The 16,430-nt window shown below is 37.9% G+C and overlaps 1 protein-coding gene across 1 annotated transcript; it reads right to left on the reverse strand.

Annotated features, from left to right (window-relative positions):
• Nucleotides 1-506: 506 nt before the first annotated feature.
• Nucleotides 507-15,860, reverse strand: col26a1 (collagen, type XXVI, alpha 1). The gene is made up of 14 exons (XM_026219955.1): nucleotides 15,568-15,860; nucleotides 14,301-14,423; nucleotides 14,077-14,180; nucleotides 4,749-4,810; nucleotides 4,532-4,661; nucleotides 4,204-4,302; nucleotides 4,016-4,135; nucleotides 3,493-3,576; nucleotides 3,353-3,396; nucleotides 3,167-3,229; nucleotides 3,009-3,044; nucleotides 1,778-1,822; nucleotides 1,604-1,679; nucleotides 507-1,299 (listed from the first exon to the last, which is right to left on the reverse strand). The coding sequence occupies exons 1-14, from the start codon at nucleotides 15,708-15,710 to the stop codon at nucleotides 1,154-1,156; spliced, it is 1,275 nt and encodes a 424-aa protein (XP_026075740.1). The 5' UTR covers nucleotides 15,711-15,860; the 3' UTR covers nucleotides 507-1,153.
• Nucleotides 15,861-16,430: the final 570 nt, after the last annotated feature.

Here is a 16,430-nt window from a genome sequence, read left to right on the forward strand (position 1 = left end):
CGCACGCACACACGCACACACACACACACACACACACACACCTTGTACTCTCTGATGTACGCTCTGCTCGGCGCCCCTGTGGATTGAAAAACGCGCTGAATCCGTGCAGACTCAGATCAGGGGAGGAGCCGGAACTTGATGCAGCTTGCCACCGTTTCAAATGAGTTTTTAAAGGGGACTGAAGCGATCACTAATTAATTAATCAAATAATTTTTTAGGGGGGCTGGGCTGAAGCCCCCCTAAAAAGGGCCTAGCGACGCCCCTGGGCTCGGTGAATAACAACAGGTCAGCAGAGGTGTATACACAATTTATGGTGGTAGATGTTGCACTTTCTGTACAGACAAAAGGTCAATTTTAGTTTTGAAGTTCTGTTCTAGTCTATTTTTTGTTTGCTGTGAGTTTCGAGATGGGACTGTTTTAATACAAAGCTACCGCTATATATAATTATGTGCATGGAGTCATTATAGGTCATCAATCAGAAAACAAAAAGAAAATGACGAACCAAGTCTTTATGACAAAACATTTATTTTCAGCTTGAGTGACTGTGGTATTAAATCATTATTCATGCTACATAAAACTAGTTTTTTAGTGTAATCAAGTATCATCTTTGTTGATTAATTAACTATGACAACCAACCCGTCCAAAATCCTCACCTTTACTATAATAAAAGAAATGAACTACAGTAAACAGACATTTCAAGTTGACATGAAAGTCAGATTTTCATAACAGGTTCTTACTCCGAAACAACTTTTTCTCTTTTTTTTGGCTGACATCACTTATGCCACACAGGCTACTGAACACTTCTAATCAATAACAAAACAGCAAACTCACATTCGTGCCGACTTCATTCGGGTAAGTAGTGCCCACTTTTCACCATCCAATTATTTTCTAATGACTAAAATAAAGGCCTGCCCTTAAGTAAACGGAAGTAAAACGGGTCATGAATGGCAAAGAAGACACATTTTCAACAGGTTAATACAGTGATTTCAAAATGTAAAAAAAGAAAAATATTACAATTTAACAAAATACATCAAGTAAATAAAATAGAAAAAAATCAGTGCCACTCTTATCATACTCATAAACAAATATGGACCTGTCCTTCAAAGCAACAGACAGGAAATAAAGGCCTTGTGAACAAACAAGTGTTTGTTATTTACTCTTCATATCCAACAGAGTCCGGCGACTCTCTGTCTGAGTTAAGAGGAGAGGAGGGTCTGGCAGCACCAACATTTTTAGCACTGCCTGTTAGCATGAAGTCCGCCAGGAGATCTATTCCAGAACCGGAGTCCAACAGAGTATCTATGCAGAGTGACGAAAGGAAAGAAACAAAAATAAAGGGAAATTTGTTACATAACCATGTGTGTGTCTAAATACACAGTTGGCTGTATATTTCTAGTCATCTGATGTCATTTTGTATTCTTAAGAGCAATATGAACCTCAAACCTCATGAATCCTCAATGTCATTACTTAATAATTACCACACGCACTAATCTGGCAGAAACAGCTTATGCCATGAGATCATAATGGCGCTCTGGAATCCAACCGCTCTCTAGTTAGAACTCATTACTGGAAATCTAGATTCATATGAATCCATAATTCTCACCATGAATGCCGATCATGTGCTCTAGAATGAGAACCCTCTCGGCCAGAATCTTCAGAGCTTCCCTCAGCTGCTGCACCTGCAAGAAGGCGGGGCTTTAGCATGTGATAATAAATCATCATAACAGCACATTCAAAACTCAAAAAAGCATCCCAATTTTTTTAGCATCATCCTTACCTCTCCTGGAGTCTCGCCAGGCTCTCCTTTAGGACCCGGAACACCCTATTCACAATACAAGAGAATAATAATACAGTGAATTTTATAATAATACATTTACATATAAATATATAACCTTAATTATAAAAACTAATTCAGAAAATAAAATGCGTTTATTTATTAAAGGGGGGGGTGAAATGCTCGTTTTCACTCAATATCCTGTTAATCTTGGGTACCTATAGAGTAGTACTGCATCCTTCATAACTCCAAAAAGTCTTTAGTTTTATTATATTCATAAGAGAAGGATAGTCTGTACCGATTTTTCCCGGAAAAACACGACAGGCTGGAGGCGTGACGTGTGGGCGGAGCTAAAGAATCACGAGCGCGAATAGGCTTTTGCGTTGAGAGCGTTTGGAAGCTGTGACATTACCGTGAGGAAAAACCATCATCCAAAACAAACCATGGCTAACAGTCAGATTCAGCCGTTTATTTATGATCCAGAATCAGATCCCGAGGCTGAAACTGAACAAGAGCAGCAGCAGCAACGTCTCGCTCCGAGCGGGGCTCGAACCCAGGTCTCCGGCATGGGAGGCGGACGCACTAACAAGGAGGCAGAGATATTTGAAGCAGTTTTACTCACCGCATGCGGTTCCAACACACAATCGTGACCCTTTTCGTTGGGACTGCATTATCCTTAAATAAACGATACAGCAAATTCGTCGTCAAACTGGGCATTTTTTGTAAAACAAGCATCTTCAAAATGCAGGGAACAAACAAAAACACTTGCACAACTCCGTTTTTGTTGCTCTGTAAAAATATACTCCATCCACTGGTCCCTTAATGCTGTTTTTTTTTGGTAATCTGTGCAGGGTTGTCTTGCCCTGGTAACCAAAAACACACTTCTTTTGTGACTTTTCGCGACGCTCTCGCTCTGATCAGTGAAGTCTGTTGTGCTCTCAGTGCTCTGCTCTACGGGAGCGCGCGCTCTTCCGGCAGAAGTGCGTCAGGACCCATATAAGGAAATTCCGCTCCATCTAACGTCACACAGAGCCATACTTGAAAAAAACTTTCCGAAACTTGTCACAAACCGGAAGGAGTATTTTTGGAACAAAAATACTCCTTCAAACGTACAACTTAATTTTTGAAACTTTGTCCATGTTTAGCATGGGAATCCAACTCTTTAACAGTGTAAAAAAACTCAGTATGCATGAAATAGCATTTCACCCCCCTTTAAAAATGATATAACACTCACAGGCTGCCCTTGCTTTCCTGTTATCCCAGATGGACCCTTTGGAAATAGAGCAATGCAATTTAATCAGCTCAAATAAAAACAAACATATTTTTATCCCAAAAAGAAAATATATGATGAAGATTTTATTTATATCTATACATTGGTCTTCGATGACTTACTCTTTCTCCTGGATCTCCTTTGGGTCCCCTGTCACCTGGTGTGCCTGCAATGCTTAAGGCAGCCTGTGATAAATGTGAATTAATCAGTATACTGTGCCTTGTACATCTATATGTACTGTCCAATATTTATTCCATACATACATACTGTAAATGCATATCATAGAATATAATGATAAAATGTCTTACATTTTTCCCTGGAACACCTGGGTGTCCAGGTGGTCCAGCAGGTCCTGTTCAACATGTACAGATAAAAGATTAAATGTGTAAAGAAATAGCTGGGCGGTACGTGATGATGCTGTTTTGTATGCTCTGATATTCTAGTGTACCTGGAGGACCAGGAGGGCCGGAGGGCCCAGGAGGACCAAGGAAAGCCTGCAGGTCACGATAGGACGCAAAGTCACTATCTTCATCTGAGACATGTAAAATACGATCATACTAAGGTGAAAACAAATCAGATGTACTATTAAAAATGTAACTTCACTGGCAGCAAATGTGATTTGAGCTGCTGTGCTGCTATAATGTTCAGCAGGATTTGGTGCTCTGGTTCTGCTTTGGTTTATCCAGACTCATGCTGCTTCACAGACAGCTAACAAAAGACTCTGATTAATTGCTTACAGACAGAAGCCAACCAGACTCTTAAACCGATCCAGATCTCTGAGAGGTTTATTTAAGATGAAACTGTGTGAATGCTGCCATCTTATGGTCATGCTGAGAATAATATTTGATAGGTCGCACCAAAGACTTGATATAAATTTTTTTTTTTTACTTCCACTCAGTTATGCATTATTTTAACGCCATTTTTAATTAAAATGATAAAACAGCATGTTTAATGTGGACTGCTGTACTCACACTGGGCATGTTGTTTAGCCATTAGCGTGAAAACATCTCCCCTGATGGAGAAGTGCCCTGGGGGCCCAGGTGGCCCAGGAAGGCCTCTTTCACCTTGTGGTCCTTGCAGCCCTTGAGCTCCTGTAGAGTAAGCAGTGGAGCTCGCATGAAAATATTTTAATATTCCCAGTCAAATGGATAGTTCTTACCTCTAGGTCCTACAGGACCAGGTTTTCCAGAAAACCCTAAAGGTCCGGGAGGTCCAGGGGAACCTGGTGGCCCAGCTGGTCCTGGCTGCCCTCTTGGTCCTGGAAACAGATGTTGATTTACCAGTTTAATTCTGAATTAAAAAGAAATATAATATATATATATATATATATATATATATATATATATATATATATATATATATATATATATATATATATATATATACACACACACACACCTTATTTATCTACATAACTTATATACAAGAATATAAAATATTTAAAATTACTCATCATGAAGAGTTTAGCAACACATTATTTTCTTCACCTGGCCGGCCAATGGCATTGGGTGTTATTGGTGAGGGGTGTGTCCTGTCTACCTCATTATCAGCTGTTCTCTCAGGCGATTGGGTGGACAGAGGGAGAAGAGGGGCCTCAGGATCTCTGAGTAACCTTATCTGTTTAAAAAAGCAAAACCACATGTTTATCATCTTAATTTTTATGTGACTTGTTAATACAAAAGGTTACCTACATTTCTATCTTACCTGAGCTTCAATGACACTCAAGCGCTTTTTGATGTCAGCATACCCCGTACAGTTCATGCATTCTAAATGGATGAATGCAAATAGAGATGTCAAGGTAACTTATAACAGCAGAGAAAGGGGAATTTCTAACCATAAAAACTGCTACAGCACTGAGTGAATGGATTAAGCAAAGGCTATAAATCTTTCAGCCATCTGTTATGTCATGAGTCAAATTAAATTCAGTTTAATTCAAGATGTAAGGAATTTTTATTGCATAGTTTTTGCAATATTATAACTGTACTGTATACTAGTCAAAGTTGTAAACAGAATTAAGTTTGTTATGTTCTCACAAGTTAATTTAACAAAAACACGTTCATACTGTACTTAAAATTCCAATGATCATTCTAGAGTTACAGGCCTGTAGTCCAAAAATGAAATCAACCCCCAAAAGTGTGAAACCAAAATAACTATTGTATGACAGTTGTATGAACAACAAAAATGTATTAGAGAGACACTAAATGAGTTCAGTTACAGCTTTGGGTAGCATCTCTCCCTAGGGTATAAGGAACAGGAAAACCAGATGCTGGTAACCATGAATTTCCATTTGCATGGAATCCTAGTGAAGGGAAATATCTCATTCTGGGATTCCCCAACATTCACCTTTCTCATTTAAGAGAGATTCTCTTCACACAGCATAGGGCTGGTCAGGGTGAAGACAACCACAAAGTGCTGGATCTCTCTATGGAAGGAGACTGATCTTCCAAGACGGCAGAGATTTGGGAATTATTTGGCATGAAATGAGATGATGATGAATGGCAGGTGATCGCTCAGTGGTGACATTTCATATGTGAAATGCAATAGAGACATTTTTTTACCTAAAGATGAGATTAGAAATTAAATATCACTAGATGATGAGATGAGAAATTTTATTTTAGAAAACAATTCACAAAATAAAAAGTGCTTGAGATCACTAAAACTGATCTACTTTAATGTAAAGATGAACTGCCATTCCCATTTTACACATAATCTGATGTATTCTACAATTCAAAGGTTTGGATTCTGTATAAGATCAAAGAAAAAACTTGGTCGAATTGGTCAAAAGTGGCAGTAAAGCATTCATAATGTTCTTCTGAACTTCAAATGAATCCAGAAAACAATGTTTCACGGTTTCCACAAAAATATATCAACATTGATAATCAGCAAATCAGCAAATTAGAATATTTTTTGAAGGATCATGTGACACTGAACGCTGGAGTGATGACTGCTGATAATTCATCTTTACCATTACAAATTAAATTAAATATATTAAAATAGAAAACAGTTACTTGAAATTGTAAAAGTATTTCACAATACTTTTGTTTTTACACCATTTAAAAAAAAAAAAACAGCCTCGATGAGCATTAAAATTCTTCTTTAAATTTAAATGTAGAACAGGACTTGATTTTATCAGGAACATACAACAAACTAATTTACAAAAAATAAATAAAAAATCCTTAATTTAGAGGAGTGGGTTGAACACACAGAAACAGAAGATTCCATTCTGAAAGACACAAATGAGCAGAAACAGTGCAGGACTCTTTTTTTTTCCATTAAAATAAATCCACCTTTCACTATTTTGAAAACAGCTGAAATACTAGACAATTTGTGTAGTTAATGGACCAAAGTTAGTGGTGTGACTGTTTTTAGTTATATACTCCAACACTGCAATTATATTTTTTCCCAATGAGACGTTTACAACTACAAGCTTCATCATCTGCTCTCACTTGACTGAAATACAAGACTCAAGACCACAAACATGTCACAGTGTCATCAAAGGACAGTCTGGAAGCCAGACCTCATGAAGGGACATTAATTCATTCCATAAAGAGCAAAGGAACTAATTTGTCACTCTTCACCACAATATGCACATCCAACAGAACAGAAAAGTTAACATGTCTCTGTTTTTCTGGGTGGAAGGACAGAAGGACTGTGCTAACTGCACATCTGCTCTTGGAGGAAACACCCATGATGGTAAACCCAAAAGATGTCATTCAGTCTATATCTGTATTGCTCAGAAAAACGCTAATTGTATCATATGGCACTGGTTAATGTATGATAGAGGGCTATGTGCAAGTTAAACCATCATTGAAGTTTAGCAGAATATTCAAATTCAGATTGAAATGTTCGGCTGTCTGACATGCCTGTTCTCCACGTGCACTAGCCACAATGCACATCTCTGCTGGATACCGGACAGCTCTCAGATCAGCGGACAGCCGAACGTTGGGGTATTCTGGAAAAACACCCAACGGATGAGCTGTAAAGAAGCATAGCACAATGGGATCTGCAGATACTGAACCTCTATGCTTTTCACAGATGTGAGGGAGGCTTTAAACAGTCCATTTTTGGAACTAGCACAATGATTTTATAAAAACTGACAAGGTTAATAAAGTTATGCAAACACGTGCCAGCGCAGACATCAGTGATGTATTGATGTACCAAACCAGAGTGTGACTTGTGTCTCAGGAGAAGTACAAATACACAAATCATACATGCAAGCTGACCACATTAAGACTCCACACCCATTCACAGCATTTTGGCAGAGACTGATGGGGCTTTCAGAGATTATGAAGACACAAGATACTTTAGCATGTTTTTCTGGGTGAATTCAGTTTATAAAATGGGTTTATTGGTAAACTGCGAAGCAATGAAATAGTTTCAGACAGAATTAGAATTATTTGTATCACCAGATCTAAAGATCTGCGTCATCAACCTTTGCGTCAATGCTGAATTCATACAGACTTATTAGTAATGATCTTCAGTCTCTGTATCTGCCCTCAAACAAATACTTTGGGCACATGCATTGCAGAAAGACTGGTGACTGCTTGCCTTTACACTTTGAGAATCATTGCCTGTGGTTTATCCCTCTAAAGCATATAGTACATAAGTGGACTAAACAAATCTAATTTCTATGCACTTTAACGTAATTCCAGAAGTCTCCATTTGCTAATTTGGGCTGTGAAGGACATAACCTCTAATAAACAAGAGCCCCTAGGTGTTACTTTAAAAAACCTAAATAATCAAAATTGGATGCTTGTTGGCATTTCATATGATATATAATATCCCTGTGAGTTGCTCTCTATTGACAGTTGGAATACCATTGCGGATCTGTTACAGCTGTTGATCCCAGCTGAAAGTGTCTTTGCATTTGTTTAAATGGTGATGTTGGTGTTTCTGATCTATTTACATTTGTGATAGTGTTATTAGACTATTATGCATAGACTACACTCTCAGAAAAAAAAGGTACAAAGGTGTTACTGAGGCGGCACCTTTTCAAAAGGTACAGGTAAATATGTAACCTTTAGGCTGATGATACATGGGGCAAATTTATTTGCCGTCAACGGGCAACCAGGTGAGACACAGGTCCCACAACCGATCTAAAGTATCCAGATAGAAATTTGTAACCCAATCTCAATGGGAAAGTACCCAAGCAAATAAAATTGCTCAAAAAAGTTGCCCTGCAAAATTGCTCCAAAAGTTGTCCCATGTATCATCATCCTTAGGGTACTAAAATGCAAACTTTAGGGGTAAATAAATACAGTGCACAGATGTATCTTTTAAAAAAGGCTAACATCCCAGTGACAGCTTTTGTGCCTTGCTTTCCAAGAGTGCGTTTTCTTACACTGGCAGTACGGGAATCAAACAAGCAAGTTGGTGACTAGGCAGTTGTCGGACAGTCCGAGTGGATCATATGTGTTTCTTGGCCTGAAGAGTTGATCAATCATAAAGGCCATGATATACTTCAAGTGAAATCGAAAAAATAACTAGTATGACATCATTTTGAACAAAATCATGCCAAAACAAAGTTTGTTTCGGTAGTTTGCCAAATAGATTAATTCTCACTGCTAATCACCAGATTACAGCATGTCATTTCTAAGACACTGCACATCCTGCCAAACACAGAATGAACATGATCAGTCAGCAAAAACAAGCCCTGGCTGATGCCAGCAGACGCTGACATGGATTGCACACTGATCTGATAAAATCTAATGAATGTGTTTGTTGGCGTCTGTCTGTGCAGTCTGAATTAGCAGATTTTGCCCTAAAAATTATTTGAAATAATTTGCTAATTGCTTATATTCATCATGGGTTAAATACAACTTTGGGTTCACTGCCATACAAGCTATCCTAATGAACAGGTAGACTTCAATGGCATGACCATTTGTGCTCCACCACAGAAATGAGATGACCTCACTCGTCACAGGCAGCTGAGGGGGCTGCAGCACACGCGTCCACATCAATCATGAGATACCACACCACAGACATCCCATTTTCCCACAGCCACTCTCACAGCTAGGGGTACTGATCACAATCTCAATTTAAAGGAATTTGTAGAGCAGGTGATAGATTTGAACCTCTGCCAGGCCTTCTGGAAACCTGGTATGGGGGTTGTATGAAAGACAGCTGGAGCTGACTATATGGATATAGATAAGACTCTGACCAGGGCATTATGGGAAGTTTGAGCACCAAAGTAATTCTGCTGATGGGAATTGTTCCCAAGGAATGACTAATGCTTTTAGTCTAGCAATTGGGGTTTAGTGGTTGGGATCCAGGAACCCCAAAGGAGCCATGGTTTTATGTATTACTGTAAAATGAATTAGTTTGTTTTTACTTTTCAGTATAAACTTTTTATTTAGATTTCATTTTAGGGATATAACTCCCCAAACCACCGTTATTTGCACTATGAAGACTAACTACGTAAAAAAAAATACATATACATACACACACAAACACACAGACACACACACACACACACACACACACACACACATATATATATATATATATATATGTATATTTAAATTAATAATTTGTATTTGTAAATGTGCTTTACAAATACGTCTGAATTGAACTGAATGTTTCTTCTCTAGTTCTCTATTATTATTACAAAATATACACGGTTTTATACCTTATTAGGCAAATAAGTAAAACTTTTCCAGATAATAATTACATATTTTCAGTAGTTCAGTAGTTAGTCAGTAGTTCAGTAGTTAGTCAGAAACAAAATGTATTTCTATACAACTGTTCGGCTTTGAGGTCGGTAAGATTTTATTGTAATGTCTATCAGGTTTCTGAAGTCTCATGCTCACCAAAGTTGGATTTATTTGAAAACAAAATACGGTAAAAACAGTGATATTATGAAATATTATTACAATTTAAAATAGCTGTTGTCTGTTTCAATATACTTTAAAGTGTAATTTATAGGAATAAATTACAGGAGTGATGGAAAATCTGAGTTTTCAGCATCATTAATATTGTCTTCAGTGTCACATGATCCTTCAGAAATAATTCTACTGATCTACTGCTCAAGAAACATTTGAATGGCAGTGTGTTATCACAAAAACTTGATTATGAGAAATCAACTGAAATTCTACATCGTATCTAAAAGCATAACCAAGTCTTAGATTGCTGAAGATTTTTGATTTGTTGCATGCTATGTCTGGGAGTTCCTCTCTAGTTACAATTAGAATATGGTTATGGGACAAAGGATCTCTTACAGCTGTCGATCCCAGCTGCAACCACCCTCCCACACCTCAACAGCTTTGCACCGCTGCATTCCTTGACGTCTACTCCTTCTTAGTCAAAAAATAAAGCTATCCTTTTCACATAGTCAAACACAACTGATCGAAATATAACTACGTTTTTGACACATTAAAATGGAAATTTATTGAGCTAAAGAGAGGAACTGGCCTCAATATATAAAGAATGCATTAATGAACAAAAAGTTAACCTAGGGAGGGACAGCAACAAAACATCCAGCATTTTACTGACTAATCGGATGGACGGGAAAAGGGTTCTTTGTCTGGGCTGCATTAATGAACAAACAACTTCATCACACTGGTATCTCTTAATACAAGGCACATGAATTTATGACACTGTACATTCCTGAAGGACAAAACATCACTAAAGTGGTTGAACATGACCTCAACTAGTCACACAGCTCTCAAAAACTGGCAAACTGAGTTGAATAAACAACTGTAGGGGAGCATGAATCAGTTTAAAAGCTCTTATTGCATTTCTGTTTACGGTACATACATGGTTGGATTGTTCACTCTAATAAAAGCTTTGAATCCTGCCAGAAGACAGAGAAAGCACCAGTCTGTAGTGTGGAATGAGAGACATTAGTATCAGTTGTGGTGATCGGTCGGATACACAGCGTTACCATGGACAACAACGAAGACCAATCAGAATTAAGTATTCGGACCGTTTACACAAAATGCGTACCGGTAGTTGCATTCCACTGCACTGCACTTCCATTGTTTTTCTACAAAAAAATGCGCAGATGTGTTAGACAATTGTGCTCGTATCTTGCCTCTTTTGCATGGCACAGCATTCTGAAAATGCAAAGCTGAAGTTAAAATAGAATATCTTGAGACCATTCGTTTTCATTCTACTGCTTGCGTATCTTTTTTATGCATTCCATGTTTTTCACTTGCGTTTTAATTGCTCCTCCATTATTTTTCTATGTAAATGTACTAGACATATGTGTTTCACCATTACAGCATCTCTCAGGCATGATAAGATGTTCTAAAAATGTGCCACTCAATTAAAATAACTTCAACATAACATTAAAAAGCGTCTCTACACCTTGTTTTTTCCTATTACACTGCCTTGTGTCTTGCATTTAAAACGCAAAAACACATTGCGTTCCACTGCACTTTACTTGTATTGTTTTCTATGTAAATGTGCAAGACAGGTGGATTCCGACCACTTTGTTTTCGATAGCGCACTTTAGACATTCTACAAACTATAAGTAATGTTTTGCAACTACATGTCAAATAATTCTCAGAGTAATAGTAGACCGTTATATTAGGGTTAGGGGTTAGTAGAATGAGTTGACATACTTGCAAAGTTACTCATAATCAGATTTTTATTTACAGATTATTATTATTATAAAATAAAGTGTTAGCAGATATTAAGTAGACAATATACTAGTTATTTATGTTATTTTAACCTTGCATTAAACTAATACAGCTGCCGTTAAAGAAATTTGGACATGCTGAAATAATATTCGCTGTGATCTCCCATCTACCAAGTACATGTACAAGTTTACCCTGTTAAAGTTTACTTCCATGTTCCAAACCTGGGAATATTAAAAGGGTCCGTAATGATTGAAATCTGACACAGCATTCTTTGTTAGGCCTCATTACACATGACAACTAGAAATGCTGGGATCTCATAAAGACTGACTTTGACCTAACTTGAGCTGTTTGACTGTGAGTCACAATCCAAATTCCAAAAATATATTCTTAAATAAACCAAACAGAGGGGCCTGAGACCCGGGGGAACAACAGCCTCAGGCTGAAGCTATGAGCCCAATGGAAAGGGATAAAAAAGAGGGAGGAAGGAGAATGAAGATTTCTGATTTATTTACCATGTCAGAGATCATGGTGCCCTTGGATTTGTCTCAAACTAAATCATCTGCATCTCACAGGGGATGATCTGAAAAGAGACACTGCAGACAGGCCAGTCTGTCTGTTGTTGGAGGTGGGGGAGGGGTCATTAAACCCATCCCCATCCAGAAAAACATGAGAATGTGTGTCATGGGTAAATTATCTTTATTGGATCAGAAATTATTCGGACTCTTGTGACCTCTACCACATCTAACTGTGCTATGTCAAATTAATCAAAATGAATAAAAAGAGCAAACTCATTTCCTCAAACATTGCCTAAAATATTTTCTTCCAGACATTTATTTCACTGTCAATTAAAATATATTTACCCAATACGCGCAAAGACCCAGAGCTGTGCTGGTTTTGATTATGATTATCTAGGATAACAGTAAAGTGAGTCAGTAGGGAGTGTAACTGCGCTCGCAATGGTCTGATACTATTCATATTGAGATCTCTGATTTTCTTTTGCAGATTGATTGCAGATTTTTGTGTCGTGGCAAATCTGAGCATGTGTTGTAACACAGTCATAATGCATTTTCTCCTGGTTAATATAGAAACATGTTCATGGATGTGTTGCACTTAAGTGTTTGGTGTTCATATAGTGAGGAAATACATTCAGACCAGCATATAGTTATGACAGATTCATTTTGGGATTTCACCCAGATGACTGATTTTCACAATCAGATCAGCTGTTGTCACTCACATTCTCACCCACACAATGAATATAAGGGATCTTTCCTTGTTGATAAGAGACTTACATTTAAAAAACTGAACCACCCACCAAACAATGCCAAGTCAAATGTGAGTGTTGTTTGTTTGTGCAAATCTCTTGGTAGATGTTTGGGTAGTCTGGGTAGTTGCCAGGGCATTGCTGTGGGGTTGTTAGGGTGTTCAGGGTGATTGCTAGTGTTCTGAATAACAATGTTGCTTACACAAACCAAAAGAGGGCAACCATGAAATATTTATTAATGGGTGTTATAGGTGGTTGCCAGTGGTTGTTAGGGTGTTCTGTGTGGTTTCTGTGTGTTTGCTTGTTTACACAAGTCAAAAGAGACCAACCACAAAATCTCTACGATAAACTAGGTGTTTTTCTTGTCTTAAGCCGGGCTCAAACTGCAGGAGTTTTAGACCGATTTAGCCCCCTCCCGAGAATCGAAAAAAAATTATTCAAGGTTCTGATGTTCGGCACGGATTGTAATGGTGTAATGTGAGGCATTTACAGATGAAATCTTGCACATCCCTATCTGCTCACACACAAACCGAGGGCTGCCCCGAATAATATCAGACATGTTTGATATTTTGGATTTTAAATCGGGATGATGACACTATGATTACCATAGTACTCACGAGATAACGTGAGGAGCTCACTCTGGCATGATCATTTTAATAAAATCTTTTAGTTTGTGCATGTTTACTATATGAGGGATGAAAATCTGCTAAGATTCTCCTTATGTGTGTGCTTCAACCAGATTTCATAATCGTTCAGGATTTTAAAACCCCTGTAATGTGACCCGACATTCGCAAACACCACTAATAAATGTTTATGTAATTGCCTGGGTGTTCTGGGGAGGTTACCAGGGCCAGGGCCGTTCTTAGGGGGGTTAAACTGGTGCGCCAACACTTGTGGTTGAGGGGGCCCCATGGCAAACGGACCGAGGGGGTCTATACCCCCATGTCTGGGTTTTCAGGGTGGTTGCCAGGGCATTGTTATGCGATTATTAGAGTCACAAGTCAAAAGAGTCCAACCATAAAATCTCTATGATAGTTGTGCTATGTTTTGCTTGTCTTAGCAAACACCCCTGATAAATGACTATGTAACTGGCTCACAGCACCAAACAATTCCTATATCTTACGGTCATTCAAATGATTTAGTAATGCTTCAGTGAACTTGAAATCAGCAAAACAATGAGCTCCATCACCCTCTCTGCAGTCTTCTCCATGGAATCCTGGACAACATCGCCATTCCAGAGATGTGATTTTCCTGTAGGTCACTCTGTACACGGGTCTCACCAGAGATCTGTAGCTGGGAAAATACAGAGGCAAAGCACGCACAGAGTCTGTTACTTGTCATCCAAGTTAATTTGAGAGTGAATAACAGAGTATAACCCATTGTATATCATGAGATCATTTCTTTTCTCTGTACCTGATGAGGTTTGAACATGGTCCAGGCCATCGGCAACTCTGAAACAGCCGCTGCACGACAGTCTCTGTCCCATTTTGCGTCTGGCATGAAACGGTCTTCTGTACGGTGTACTGACACCAGTTCCTTATTTGTTTCATGTTGAACAACCAATGACAAATACAAAGACCAGACAAATCAGAATAATGCAGAATCAAGAATTAAACAGAAAAAAAAATCACTGGAGAAGTAAATGTGCAAATTTATTTACATATCAGACAAAAAGGAAATTAAATCATGGAAAATAAGAGAATTAGGTAGAGCCTGAGATTTCCTTTTCACAAAACTCAGATTGATGGCAATGCAAAGCAAACAGTTAAGGGTTTTAAATAGTTTTAGCGCCATAATGTTTCTTTGTGAATTTCCTTCACTTCAAAAGCAAGATAAAATACAGCTCCGTGGACTGAGGGTCCTCTGAGAGACCCTCTAACTGGCACAAGCATATCTTTTTTCCTTTACCACGGGAGAACGAATGATTCTCTCACGACATTCATACAACACCCAAAAGTGTCTGACAGACATCCTTAAAGAGAACTAAACCAAAAAAAAAAAAAAAAAATGTGTGCCTGCATTTACATGCTTTGTTTCTAAACTCAATCTGGGAAACTTTCCTTACGAAACATCTCAAATGATTCAAAACATCCCAGGATTGAGACCCTGCACTGTTTGTTTCACTGTTCAAGTCACTGTTCATTACTTTTTTTAACAGGAGAGAATGTGATGAGTTGTGACTGGACCACAGACACACAAGAAGCTCCACACGCTTAGAATAAAGAGCTCAACCTCTACCACATGTAAAACCATAATATATTTTGCCCACTGTCTTTTAGGAAAAGGAATGCTTCATTTTTAGCATTTTGGCTTTGTTGCAGTTAATCCTTTTTCTGGGAACTTAATTAGGGGGGCCCTCAGAGACATGTTTAGGACAGACACATGATGATAGATAGACAAATAGATAGATAGATAGATAGATAGATAGATAGATAGATAGATAGATAGATAGATAGATAGATAGATAGATAGATAGATAGATAGATTCCAAGACACAGAAACAGTTGTGAATAAAATACTAGAGATACAAATTGTGTTGGATTAAGATAATAATAGAATTGTTTAACTATTCAAAGTGTTTCGAGTTCTTTTACCTTAATACTCAATTCTGCAGTAAAATAAGGCTTCAGATCAATCAGTTCGATATCCTAAAGTTTATTCCAGCCGGTGACCGGTTTACCTGTTGAGTTTGTTTGCTCCCGTGTTGTGTTCCGACACTGTGCGCTGCAGTCTCACTGGAACCTGATAAATAGCTGCGAAAGCTTTAAAAGCACGAAAGGAAAACATGAAGATACAAAAAAGTGTCCAAAATCCCGCCCGCATGGTCCGACGTCTAACAGCTCTTCCCTTATTCCCTGTGCTTTATCTGAAGTTTCCCCGTTCAGACGAGTTACTGGGAGACCTGACGGGTGAGCACTGGAGAGACAGCCACTGACTAGAATAAAATACAATCCCCTCTTCTGGAGTAAAACACTGGCTGTGTCTCACAACCTATCTGACTGACTATCTAGTACCTACTACATCATAGTCACCATTACCAAAAATGCTGCAGGCGTGTTTGACATCCAAAACGCGGTCTAGGTAGTGTACTAGGGACTGTATACTAGGTAGTGGTCTAGGGACTGTATAATCATATGCCAAATCAAGCACAGGGACTTTTAATACGCATTAAGTAAATAACTCTATGTTTCAAACATACAATAACGATAAGTAAAATAATAATAAATTGTATATAAATATATATACATATATATATATATATTTACACACATATGTTTATTTAATTTTTTGTTATGAAAAATGGTGCTTCAGCGACACATGCAGGTCAAACGTTTGGTAAAACAAGTTTTGTATTGAATCCCCATTAAAAAAAAAACTTAAAATATATGTTTTTAAATATACGTTACCGATAAAAAGTTTGGGGCTATCAAGATTTTTCAGTGTTTATGAATAAGGTACACATAAAAATATTTTGAAATATTATTTCAATTTAAAACAACTGTATTCGATTTGTAGGCTATTTGATGTGATATGAAGCTTGAA

The sequence above is a fragment of the Carassius auratus genome, chromosome 35, assembly GCF_003368295.1.
Source record: "Carassius auratus strain Wakin chromosome 35, ASM336829v1, whole genome shotgun sequence".
Taxonomy (NCBI): Eukaryota; Metazoa; Chordata; class Actinopteri; order Cypriniformes; family Cyprinidae; genus Carassius; species Carassius auratus.